The following is a 13,663-nucleotide window of genomic DNA, read 5'->3' on the forward strand; positions in this document are numbered from 1 at the left end:
AAATTCCTGAATTACTGAATCTCACTTGAATTTTCTGGTTGGTATCGGTCATCAGATTAATTTAAGAGCCACAAAGATGATTTCAGTTTTCTACTGATTTTATGTTACTATGGCACTTAAAAAAAATAATGTTTGCTTTTAGCATTTGGTTGTTGCTTTAACTTTTCATCTCATAGATTTAGTTCAAGAGTAACGGGTAGAATTACTAATGTGTCAGAGTCTTTTCCTGTAAGTTTGGTTTAAAACCAAATTAATTCCTAACTAGAAGTCAGAACAGATACAACAATGGAGTGTCACATGCAGAGCTTGGGGTGTGTGTGTGTGTGTGTGTGTGTGTGTGTGTCTTCATTTTCCTTCTGATGATTTTATTCACTAGCACATTGCTTTTGCTGAGTAATACTGGAGCAAAGAAGTTCAAAATACTCGCTATAAGCATCTTAAAAAATAGACATTCAGTTGAATTCCAGTCTCATGATTTCCAGTGTTTTAATTAAACTGCCTTTACTTCAGTCTCTCTTATTTCACTTAAGGTCCAGGTCAGCAGAGCATGCCAGGAATGGGAGCCACTGAATGGGCGGCCACCTACCACCTGAACACTGCCCTCACGGACCTGAAGTCAGAGTCATTTTCAGCATTTGAGAAAGCCTGTAGTTCTACAACTTCTTTTTTTTTTAAGATTTTATTTATTTATTTGACAGAGAGAGACACAGCGAGAGAGGGAACACAAGCAGGGGGGGTGGGAGAGAGAGAAGCAGGCTTCCCATGGAGCAGGGAGCCGGATGCGGGGCTTGATCCCAGGACCCTGAGATCATGACCTGAGCCGAAGGCAGACACTTAATGACTGAGCCACCCAGGCACCCCTCTACAACTTCTTGATATGAGAATTTTCAAGCACTAAAAGAAGGCAGAAATCAAAGATAATATATTGAATCTTTTGAATGTTAATCAGCACATGTGAAGTCTTAATTGATGGGCATTCTCAGAGATTCGTCAAACTCCTTGGAATTTAATGACCCTAACTTCAAAGCAACTCATTCATGCTTTGTGAGATTTTGAAGCTGTATCTTACAATAAATAGCATGTGAAACTTACATCTTATTCTAAGCGTCAAAGGAAAATAGCTTATGCATACAAAAGCTTTGATCTATTTGTGATCAGCTTATAGAGATTTTAACTATACTAAGTGTGGTCTCCATGCTGATGCCTTAATTTGGAATAATTTTATCATTTCAGTGCACTTCCATTGATGTTTTTACAATTCTAAATAGAAAAAAATTATTTTAACTTCTGGTAGTAAGTTAAACTCCCAGGCCACAAGTTTTGCATGAAATGCTGGGTGACTCATTCTACTAGTTTAGATACATCACTTATTTTTTTTTTCACCTCATCCATATAAGTGTAATCGAGTTATTTCAGGATTATTTTTTTCCTTAAAAGCTTAAAGTTCAAAATTTAAAAAGTAAGTGCCAATAAAGAATGGAAATTTATCATCTTACAGCCATATAAAATTCAAGCAGATAACTGTGCAAATATCCTTTTTTTTTCATTTAGAAAATTCATACAGTTCAAATTTTAAGCCACAATTATAAATAAAAAATATAAGTAAATCATCGCTGGGGTAACATTTGGATGCCCAAATTATCAGACAGACTTCTGTCTTATCAAGGACACCATCTAATGAATTTGTGAAAGAATAACTACAAAGATTTATTTTGTTCAAGGGTAGGATGAAAGAATATTATTTTATGATAACGTAAGACATTAAAAAAGCAAAAATACAAAATGAAAGAAAACTGACCTGACATTTTAGGTCCACTGCTGCCTTGATAAATTGTGTTATGCCTACAAGTTCTTCCTCAGACACTAAAGATAAACACCCAAACTTTGTATTTCAAACACAATTAAACATTTGTGAAACTGATAAAAAATATGTAGAGAATTTTCATTTCATTCTCAATAATTATTCGTCTGTATGACTGTGTTGATGTAAGAAATATATGGGCGTGGGCTTTTCCATAACAGAAATTATTTTATGTTACTGTGATAAAAGAAAAACAGATACGTGCTTACTCTTTGGAAATCGACGTAAACAAATCATTTTTTACATAACATTTTTTACATAACAAAATAAACAAATCATTTCCTAAATGAATACAGAATTGCAACAGCATCATGGCAGATGGTCACAAGAAATGTTACTCATCCATCTGGTTAATTGAAATATATGTCTCATATGTAAAGGCAACAAAATACAATCAAACTGAATGTAAACCAAAAACAACATAGCAAACATCCTGCCCCATGAAAGGGGATCTAGGGTGTTCCCATTTCAGTTCTGACTTTATAGTAAATTTCAGTGAAGAAAAACTGGAGCCAACAGATGAATCACCAAGAAAAAAATCATATCCTACATTTAAAACAAACTACTCCAAAATGCACTGACCGCATTCCATAATATATGAACTATCGAAATGTTAAAAATGTAGCAGAAGTCCCCTGATTTCGTAGGTCCTCTGAATGATCCACAGATATTGCCATGCACAAAATGTGCTTTTCTCCATGACAGATCCAAAATAAACTATGGCAGGAAGTAATTTCTGGTTTAATGATTTGGGTTTTGAGTTTTGTTGAAATGTAAAAACCATAAATAAAAATTTATGTTTTATGCACTTTGAGGCCTGGTAAATAGAAATTGTGCCTGACTTTACAGGTGGTTTACTTATGTGGTATATCTGCTGGGAAGTTCAGTCTGTGTAAATGCATTGGAGATACTACAATTACATGCTCAATAGTCACATGCTGACTGGATGTGATCGACAGTCTGGGATCATTGCCCTTTGTTATATGAAAATGATCATGTGTGCTACTTACATATAGATTAAAATTCACATATAGAATAAAATTTACATATAGAATCAAGATGTTCTATTTATTGAGCATCTACTTGGCTTGGTAGCCTTATTCATATCCCATTAAATCTTCCCAGCACTGGTTAGGCAGGTATTCTTACCCTCTGAACCGTGGGTGGTGAAGCTAGGATTTGGCTGCCTCTAGATGGATAACCCTGACTCCCTACTCTAGCCCCGCCCTGAGAAACTCCTTCCCAAACCATGAGGGTCCTCAAGACCCAGGCAGGTAGCTTGTGGGCAGCCCATGACCCCTGGACTATGGCCTGTGGGTGTGCACTCGCTAGGCCTTTCAGGAGCTAAGGGGCTGGTGGCTGTCAGTGTGAGAGCAGAACAAGGCGGCTAGCTGGGTTCCACACCCACATCCCTGGGGCCCTCCTGCAGGACAGGGACGGGGCACGGGGCCCCCACTAACAGGACCCACTCCCTGACGGGGGCGTGAGCTCACACCTTACCCCTCCTATGTGTTCCAACTGGAGTCCCTCAGCCTCCCCTCCCGCAGTGCCCTCCACTGTGTTCACCTCCCAGATGCCTATTATTCTAGTTTTTAGTAAACTTAACTAGAAGGACCCACAACTTTAATGTTGTTCAATCTCCCAAAGCAACTCACAAAATAACTTAAATATGTAGCTGTTCAGCATTTTTCATTAATTAGATCCAAGGAGGGGAACCTGGATGGCTCAGTTGGTTAAGCATCTGCCTTCGGCTCAGGTCATGATCCCAGGGTCCTGGGATCGAGCCCCGCATCGGGCTCCCTGCTCGGCGGGAAGCCTGCTTCTCCCTCTCCCACTCCCCCTGCTTGTGTTCCCTCTCTCGCTGTGTCTCTCTGTCACATAAATAAATAAAAATCTTTAAAAACAATAAAAAAAAACATGGAAAGCATGGATTCATAAATTGACCTTTCTGATCATGATTTAAAATTCAAAACTAACTTATGTTGCCTAGAGCTAAAAATCTACAAAATTCCCTTATAAATTTGCTTTTTATATATACATATTATTTTACATATATATGTGCATGTATCATATACATGATACACATATATTTAATCTACATTTAATATATGTTTAATTTTTATTTAACCTAATATATTTACTTTTTCCTAATGTATTATATTTCCTAATATGTATTTAATATATCTTAATATATATTATATGTTTATGTTTATGTATTACTAACAATATAAATAAGTAATATACTTTTTTATTATATGTTTACAGGCTTATTTCCCTTTATATTTATAGGTCTGTATATATGTATATATATAAAAAGAATAATTTACATATTTAACAAGTGATTTTCAAACTTTGAAATGTAAAAATTAACTGCAAACATTGAAACAGAAGTTTTAGATTCCTTTTTAAGAATTTGAGATGAATGATGTTTCTCAGGCTTTCTTTCAAACCTATGAGGTTCTTGGGCATTTTATTTTATATATAAGGCATTATTCATATTTTATAAAGGGTACTTGCATTTTAAATGTACTTAATATGAGATGGAATTTATATGAAGTCCCTATGAACTTTAATATATACATATATGTGGATTTTAAGTCTATCTTTTATAGCTAAATTTCCATGTGACCATTGGGATAACCCCGTGGAGGGTGTTGGGTGGATATTACCATTGTCCCTGTAGAGAGGACACAGAGGTCCACAGGCACTGGGCCACTTTTCCACTTCACCCAGGGACTTAACAGTTGGCCTGGAACTAGATTCCATGTCTGTGGCTTTTCCTCTGGGCCGAAATAGTGCTAATGCTGTGGGGGGAACATAGATTTGCAACGAGGAAAACCCACAGGACCTGACACATACTTCAAAGTAAATATATTAGGATGGCCTTCTTTCTCATGCCCCATGGAAGACAGTATGATGCTGTGACTCACACCTTATCGGTTAAGTTCAGACACTAATGAAAAACGTCATGGACACACAGACCATGCATGAGGCCCACAGCACACTTAACTTTCCCTCTCAGCACGCTCTGCTCTTCCAGACCCGCTGAAATCAGAAAAGCATCAAGGATTCTACTTTTATTTTTATTACTAAAATGTGTAAGATTAGGAAGATTCAACAGGCTGCAGATTTTTTTTTTTTGAGATTTTTCCATTAAAAATTACTTTCAGCCATTCACTGGTTGATTCATTTCCTCTAGAACCATCTATGCAGTGCTTCCTTTGGACCAGAAACTGGTGCTGGATCCTGGCAAGGCAGGCTTCCTTAGCCAAAAAGCCCTCAGGTTCATAAACGCAGAAACACAGACGGTGCAGTACAACCAAGGGCATTACACCAGTTTGTTTTGTTTGCTTTAATTTTTATGTGCTAATTTTTAAATTCCACCTATGTGGTCAAAGGTATTAGTATCATTGTGAGCTGTCCTGAGGGAGGGGAAAGTTTTGGGTAAGTTCAATATATCTAACTAAACTGGTCCTTGAGTTCACTCCAAAATAACTTGGAAATCACTTTTTTTTCCTGCCAAACTCATGGGGTTTTACCATCTTCTTTTTAATGTGTGTCCCTCTCAGAGTAGAAGGTACCAGTCATCCATCCACAGCTGGAGGAGTCTTCTCTGGAGACTCTGATGAAACCACAGACTAGAGTCACACTGAGTGTGCCAGCGACCCGGAAATCTATGTCACCTCCTGTCACTGCACGGCCCAGGGCATCTGCCACCAGGCTGTTCTCACCACAGCCCTCTTTGCGAAGGCCGATCGGACCTTTTAACATGTGGCTTTATTCATTTCATGCCCATATAAAGAATTACAATGATTGATATTTTGGGGGGAAAATGACACATAAATAGATATATATGGAGAGAGATAGAGACAGAGAAGGAGAGACACAGAGAGACCTAGAGACGCAGAAAGACAGAGACGGGGAGAGAGTGCCCCTAGACACTGGCATTAGTACCTCTTATGTACCTTGGGACTAGAATATGCAAACACAGAAGTTAAAAATGCCAAATTATCTGAGAGAAAAATACCGGCCCTTCCAGAAGCCCATGACAATGGCCAATACACTAGTTCCATTAAATGAGGGAGGAATGTGAAGTTCTTGGTCCACATTAGCATGTACGGAATTCGACCCCAACCACTGGTTAGAGGAATAGAGCAGGGAAGTGTGACGGCGTTTTAAAATGAGATTGGGCATTCCAAAACAAAAGTATTACTGAAGGGAAACACAGAATCCATGCGTACCATTGCAGGAAGGCAAGGCTCGGCTCCAGGCAGGTTTTCCGTCTGCTCCGATCACACAGGTGATGGACGAAGGGTCCACAATTTTATAGCCAGAGTCACACTGGTAAGTGACAGTTGAGCCAAGCTTGAAGTCTGTGCCAATTCTTGTCCCGTTCATTATATTTCCAGGGTCAAAACAGGCTTCCCGTGGCTTCTCTGTGGAAGAAATAAATGTCAGCTCCATGAGGGCAGGAAAAAAACTTCTGTTCGTTTGGTGGCTTACTCTTTTTATTTAGTGCCTAGAATGGTGCCTGGCATACAAGAAAGGCTCAAAAAGTATTCACAGATTGACCAGTGACCAAGCTATTAGTTAATTATCAAGTTCATATCAATAATGATATGTCATAAAAATGATTATCAAGTTAACAATTATCAGTTAATAATTAAATATCATAGAAAAATAGGAAAAAACTCCTATTTAATGAAAATATATTTCTTTTTTTAACCGTATTTTAGTGAAGAATTGCTATTGAATTACTGTCATTTAGGTTAAACAAATACAGCATTATTTTTTTGTGCATCTTTTTCTCCCTCCTCTGGATTATAGTGCTGAACCAAAGACATTGACTTAGGAAGAGTTGAGGTCATTTTCGACCTTTGGACTTAAAACCTATTGACGTGAAATCACAGCACGTGTTAGGAAGCCATGAGAGAATGCGATTTCTCAGGAAGACTGGTTTGGTTCATGCAAGCTAAGCGTGCTTTCTGATACTGGTAATAGCAGGTGAACCTTTCCGGGAAAGTGCTGATGGATGAACCTCAAGCACTGCATCTGTCCTGTAATAACCACTCTGCCATCCTAACCTAATTTCAGGAACTGCCTAGATGAATCCAGGCCTGTTCCGTACCAGGCACTGAGCTGGGGGCACTGTGCACTTTAATTCTGCTCCTCATGACGCCTCTGCGGGGATTGTCACCAGCCTGCTGTCAATGTTGAGAATCTGAAGCTTGAGCTCGATGAGTTAAAAAACTTTCACTAAAAGCCTGTCTTTTCCCAAATATAAATACAAAACTGTCTGTTTCTTTTTTCCCTCTGACACTTGTAGCTATATGGTCAATTCCAGTTAACTTTTGGTGACCTTAATATTTTAAATGTCTTTATATTCAGTAGACCTTCCAAAATATTTCTAAATGGAAACATATATCTATAGTTACATTGTACATCATTTCATCATTTGAATTGCTTTCTGCTTGTGCATGTCAACATTCTTCATGCCATCATCAAAGTTCCTGGTAATGTCAGAAGGCTCGAGAACTGACTTTTATAGATCTTCAAGTGATCAATATAGAAGTTGTCTGAGATTTTCATCATTTTTTAGCTGAAAGTTATAAAAATACAATTTGGCTTGTGTATGTATGTGTGTGAGACAGAGAGAGATTGGGGTCATTAATGTGAATACATGCTCAAGGATAACATGATTTTGCTCTCTCCTTTTGGCTTGACAATCTTTTCCCCTGTAGGAAGTTTACCCATGTAAGTTTCTTCATTCATTGTAGAAAATCCAGTGCTGATCACACATATAAAAGATTTCCGAAAATTATAAGGGGTAGACTGAATTGTTTTGGGCTGGGATTAATATTGGTCCCTATTTAAATCTTTTCTTACTGATTGTTTATGTGCTGCTTATTACTAATCCTACACACTTGTGTTTGGAAGAAGAACATCCTGAGAGATTGTGCAGGTATGCCATGAAGGATGAATAATGAAATGAGTTTTGAAAACTTTACACTGTATATTCTCTTAGGAATGGATGATATTTAGAAGAGGAAAAAAGCACAAAGTGTGGGAAGTTTTGCAGGAAAAAAAAGAGACCTGTTTAACTATTTATTCCTTATTTTCCATTATATTTATAAAAATCTATGTGTCAACATCAGCCAAACAGAGATATCTTTGGCAATTGCTGATTTAATCTTAATTCTTAATTATAAGAATCTATTATGCTGTTTTACTGATTTCCATACTTTGGCCAAAATGCAATATATGCTAAAAATATTATAGATTATAATATATTATTATATCATTATATATTATAATACATAATATATATTAATTAATTGAACATGTTAATATATTATAATATACATTATTATATTATACTATTATGTTATAATGTATTATAGTATCACATTATAACACATTATTATATATTATTATATTGTAATATATGTGTTTTATATATATACATACTGCATTATAACCAAAGCATGTAAATGTATGCAGACATATATATAAATAAATGTATATTATATGAATATATAACTTATGATGACATAGAAACAATAATATGTATTATTATATGTAAAATAATATAAAACCTTCTTGCAGGCTTTTATTGGGCTGGTATTGGAGTCCGTCCCTGAGAACTGTGGATTGTGTTGGGACCAGTGTTCTAGTCACTTTATCGAAAGCCGATTTGGGTGTTCTGAAGGGTAGGTGACATGTTAACTCTCTGTAGCTGCCTAAATCCCATATAGAGCCCGGACAGTTAGTTTAAGCAGAGAAGGAACGGATAAATAAACCAGCGGGCCCTGAAGGGTCGCTCCTGCTGTTGAGGAGGCTATTGTTTACCACCGTCCAGCAGAGCGCACGAAGCACCCAGCAGACAGGAGCGCTGCTCTAGTCTCAGGTGTTGCCTGCACACACGGCAGCCCCCCAATTCAGGACACCCTCCCACACCCCCAGGAATGCCTGAAACTACAGATAGCACTAGACCCCACATATACTACATTGTATTGTATATATACACCTGTGACAGTTTAACTTATAAATCAGGCACACTAAGAGATGAGCAATAATAATTAACAATAAAATAGAGCAATTATAACAATACGCTGTAATAAAAGTTATGTGAATGTGGTATTTCTCTCTCTCTCCCTCTAAATATCTTATTGCCTTGTCCCCACCCTTCTTGTGACAGGGTGAGAGGATAAAACACCCACCACGTGGGAGGTTAGGGGAATGACCTAGACAGGGTGATCCAGCGTCAGGCGACGGGTGACCCTGAGGCTGTAGCTCGGGGGGAGGGACATCTGCTGAGGACAGACACAGTGGACCCCGGTCAGCCACACCAAGAACCGGGCAGCAAGCCACAGAGAAGGGGTCTACCACACATGCCCATTGCCTTCTCAGCCTCTTCAATCACGTCTCGTTATAAATCTCCTTTAGTTTAGTTGACTGGTTAATGCCACTTACACGATTATCCACATGGTGTCACTAAGTTAGGTTTCTGAGGGCAAGTGTGGTCTTCAGTTCTCCAAATGAACTGCATGGAATCTTTTGGTTTCATTCATCCAGCTGTCAGTTCAGGATGTTCCACCATAAATCACAGATACCGTTTTTGCTTACAGTTTGTCACATTTTCTAACTCAATGACTTCATAACGAGCGGTGTTTTGCCATAGTTCGTGTCCGTTGTCCTTAAGGAGACAGCCCTGAGTACTCCTGCCCTGGGGGCGTGCAGGTGGAATCAGCCAGGGGCCAGAGATGGCGGCTCAGTGAGGCTGCCCGCAGCTCCGACTCATCATGCCGTAGGGTAGGTTCTGCTCCCTGCATCTCTGACCCTCCAGGGGTGCGTGCTGGGGCAGAGCAAGATACTGCTCCTTCCCTTGTCTTCCGCCAGTTTTGTTTGTTCACTGCCTCTACTGGAGAGCTCTCCAAACATTAAGAGCTCTAGCCACCAGATAGATGGCTAGTCTGGCCACCAGAGAACCCAAACAAAAGATGCAGGTCTTTCCTTCCATTCTTATTCACTCACTCATTGATCATCTATTCTAGAATGCCCTGGAGGATACACGGTGTCCAAGTAGGCAGTGATAAATGTACATCCCTATATTTAAATGCAGTGTCATGCTTTTTTAAATTCATTATAGAATGGGCATTGTCATGGTGAAGTGCATTTCTGTGAGTACTTGTTAATAGAGAAACTACCTGATGATATGGTAAATGCTTAAAAGTACTGTCTTCAATTATTCATAAACATTACAGATCCCATCCCCAAAGCACCAGAACTCCGCTGATTGCTGAATTGCTTAAATTTTTTTCTATTGTACATTCTAAGAAGAATTAGACAGTTTTGTAGGTTTTGGTGTTTAGAGGGAAATACATTAATTTTCTACTTAAAACCATGTAAAGAGCTACAAGTCCAGTGAAGAGTTAATAGAAATGAAATGTGTTTTGCATTTTATTTGACAATTTAATTACTAGTAATAAATAACTCATAAGTTTAAATATACATATTTTCATTATTTTTTCCAAAGCACTCACTACTGTGCATTGATATTTCATTAAGTCCTATTCTCTAATTCTTAGTCATGTACTTTGCATTTTCTTTGTTCACACGAGAAATGGATTTGGAAAGCGTGTAATTATATTCATGGATCCTATAGCAAAACTCTTAGTTTAGGGTGGTTTTTGTTTGTGAGTTTGTCTCTGTTTTCTCTAGATGTTTGGTAACGGGGATGGTGGATCCCAAAATGAAGTGGGAGACACTTGTCTGGTGACCACACAAGAAATCTCTGCCTGCCCTAGGCTCCTCATCAGACCAGCACCCATGGGTGCCAGAGCAGGGGAAGGCCCACAGATATTACACATGGAAAAACATGGAGTTAATCTAAGCTGTTTTGATGTACTTAGTCATTCTGATGAAATAAATTAGAAGATATTAAAACACATCTTAAAATAATTCTTATATGCCATCAAATCCTTCAGTACACAAATCACAATTTATTTTTACATGGCCATAAATTCGGGGAAAAAGAAATTATTCATTTTTTTTCTTTCATCTAAGGTAGAAATGTGTCTCTGGATTTTCTTCTCCACTGGAAAAATCGAAATGTCTTTCCCCAGACAGATGACAGGGATGTGAGCATTTTATGTATTAAACAGACATGCAAGACGTCAGAAATAAATGCTTACAATGGAAAAATCTCGATACAAATTAAACTGATCACAGTACCTTTAAATTCAATCGCGAACCCCGACAAGCCCACAGAAGCATCACTCCGAAATGCCAGAAAAAGACTATTTCCACTACTCTCTATTCTTTCTGGGGCTTGAGAGCCCTGGAAACTTCCAAGGAGCGGTCTGTTGGAGTCCTCTCCTTCATAGATATGTAGGAAATCATAGCTGGGCTCCATGTTGAAACTAAAGGAAAGAGAATTCATCAGATTAGGCACCTAATATGTATCTCTCATCTTCCAGACCAGAAAGTTGCTGAGATCACACAGTGAGTTCATTTGCTTCCAAGCAACACTTGTTAAAAATTAGAACGTAAAAGTTAAATGTAACGATAATTTAAATATCAAAATAGCAGTGCGTAGAACAACTATTAATGGTAAATTCTGTTAATATTTTACATAATGACCACTGTATTGAAAATAGTATGATTTTGAAGTTATCAGTAAGAAGATGAATCCTAATAACGTGGACACAGTATCTCTTCCCCGCACTCATGGAATTGCTAATGAAATATGGTTTGAAAGAAATGGGCTCAAAAGGGAAGAAGTCCCACTGATACTTGATTTCTCTGTGAATATTTTTAGTTTGAAAAACATGTATCTTTGGTATTATATTAAAGTTTTGTTTAAAAAATTCTTTCCCTTTGACTTTGTTTTTACTCTTAAAAATGTAATTGCTTCCCCTTGCTTGGGTAAATCGGCTGATGTGAGTCATCCCTGTGAGGGTGCAGACTGTGGTAGGCACCTGCTCCATCCCGTGTTTCTCCATCACTGACTTTATCCCAGTTGTCTCTTTCCCATTCCCTTCCTTCTGTCTCCACTCCTCTCTCTCTCTTTCTTCCCTAGTATTAAATACCCCGGTTATCCCCAAAGCTCTCAAGTGGGATTTGGCTTTCAGTGTCTCTGCCATTTTTGATGAGAAGGCTAATGATAGTCTGGGAGCTTCAAAAATGTACATACTTCAATAAAAGACTAAACTTGCAGATGAAAAAGACCCCAGTGAGACCAGAACAAACCAACAAATTAGAGGTATTTAAGTAATGCATCCTGACTGGCCTTCCACTTCTCCCCCATCTCTGAATCAGGGCCTTTGTTTCCTTAGCAAGGACTCATTCTGAGCACTCCTACTCTCTCTCCTTTTAGTTGGCAGCGTATTTGGATAATAGGGATGGAGTCAGGAGTCTTAGTAATCACAAACATGGGCTTTGTTTACGTGGTTTTGTTTTTCTGGAGATTCAAGTGATGACGCATGAACACAAGCTCCCTCCAGAAATTGCCCACAGCATTCTGAAGGAAGTGACAAAGAGGGGGCACCATGGAGGACCCAACATCACTGGTTCACCCAGCCCCGCATCACGCCATCCCACTTTACGTCAAGGCTACACTGGGTCCCGTGGGAGGTCCCTGGACATATTTATTAAAGGAAGTTGTTAAAGGTCTCCTCGTCTATTTATTTGACAGATTCCTTGAAATCAGAAATGAACAAGGAGTAAAAGATTGGCATTAGCAAGGATAAAGGCACCAACAGGAATGGTGTCAACCAAGTGGAATTTAATTAGAATTTTTTTTTTGAATACTTTAAAGAATGTTATTAGAATCTGGTCACACTGCACCCCCAATAATTGGTGTGGCTAATTACTGTGATAGATTATTTTTGAGCACTGGAAATACATCAAGTCACAGACGGAAAGCATTCTGACTGCTCGCTCTCTCTCTCTCTGGCTATACCATAATCCGTGTGTAAAAGTCAGGAGTGAAATTTGTAACTCATTATGGTTCCATTTGTAACATCCATTTTCTTTTAAGATTTTATTTATTTATTTGACAGAGAGAGACACAGTGAGAAAAGGATCACAAGCAGAGGCAGAGGGAGAAGCAGATCCCCCTGAGCAGGGAGCCTGACGTGGGGCTTGATCCCAGGACCCTGGGATCATGACCTGAGCCAAAGGCAGACGCTTAATGACTGAGCCACCCAGACGCCCGTAAAATCCATTCTTAATTCTACTTATGCTAGCTGCACGATCCATGAACCCCAATAATAGGCCAAAGTCTGGCCCAGCTTTTAAACCAAATTAAAATTGAGTCCCAGTGTGTGAGTAGCATAGGCCCCACAGTGTACAGGGGCCTGTGCTGAGCCATCCCTCCCCAATCATCCCAAGTGCCAGGATGAGCTTTTGGAGCTAATGTTCTGGGTCAAGTAATGCTTTGTCTTTACTGGTAGTAAGGCTGGCTGCCATCCACCCCCACCCCCATAGAAGCACACCTGACTTTATTCAACTTCTAGAAGCTGTGCATCTGGGCAGCACGCATCGATGGCAGCCCTGCTTTGCTGGGGTAGGTGAAACCCTTGTCCCCCACCCAGTGCTTCTGGTCTCCCCTCCACCTACAAAGTAGATCTGGTTTGTGAGGTCTCAGGATCATTCCCACCTAAGCACACACATGTTATCTGTGTCTTAAAAGTCCCAGATGTTTGATTTTTCCATGAAATTGGGTCAGCTAATGACTTAAGAATCTAAAAGGTGGAAGAAAGCATGGAGATTTTCTACTTCAAGTGTTTTTCCAGAGAG

General features: G+C 38.9%; 1 protein-coding gene across 2 annotated transcripts in view; it reads right to left on the bottom strand.

Moving 5' to 3' along the window:
* The window catches only part of CSMD1 (CUB and Sushi multiple domains 1), a 2,052,675-nt gene that overhangs the window by 255,553 nt on the left and 1,783,459 nt on the right, over positions 1 to 13,663 (bottom strand). For both annotated transcript variants that reach the window (XM_073902260.1, XM_073902259.1), the window contains 2 exons: positions 11,096 to 11,283; positions 6,103 to 6,297 (listed from right to left, as the gene is read on the bottom strand). In XM_073902260.1, the coding sequence (XP_073758361.1) occupies positions 6,103 to 6,297; positions 11,096 to 11,283 (383 nt within the window). The remainder of the gene's footprint in view (positions 1 to 6,102; positions 6,298 to 11,095; positions 11,284 to 13,663) is intronic.

Source organism: Callorhinus ursinus, unplaced genomic scaffold, assembly GCF_003265705.2.
Source record: "Callorhinus ursinus isolate GAN/ISIS: 27379988/994484 unplaced genomic scaffold, GSC_fseal_2.0 scaffold17, whole genome shotgun sequence".
Lineage (NCBI taxonomy): Eukaryota > Metazoa > Chordata > Mammalia > Carnivora > Otariidae > Callorhinus > Callorhinus ursinus.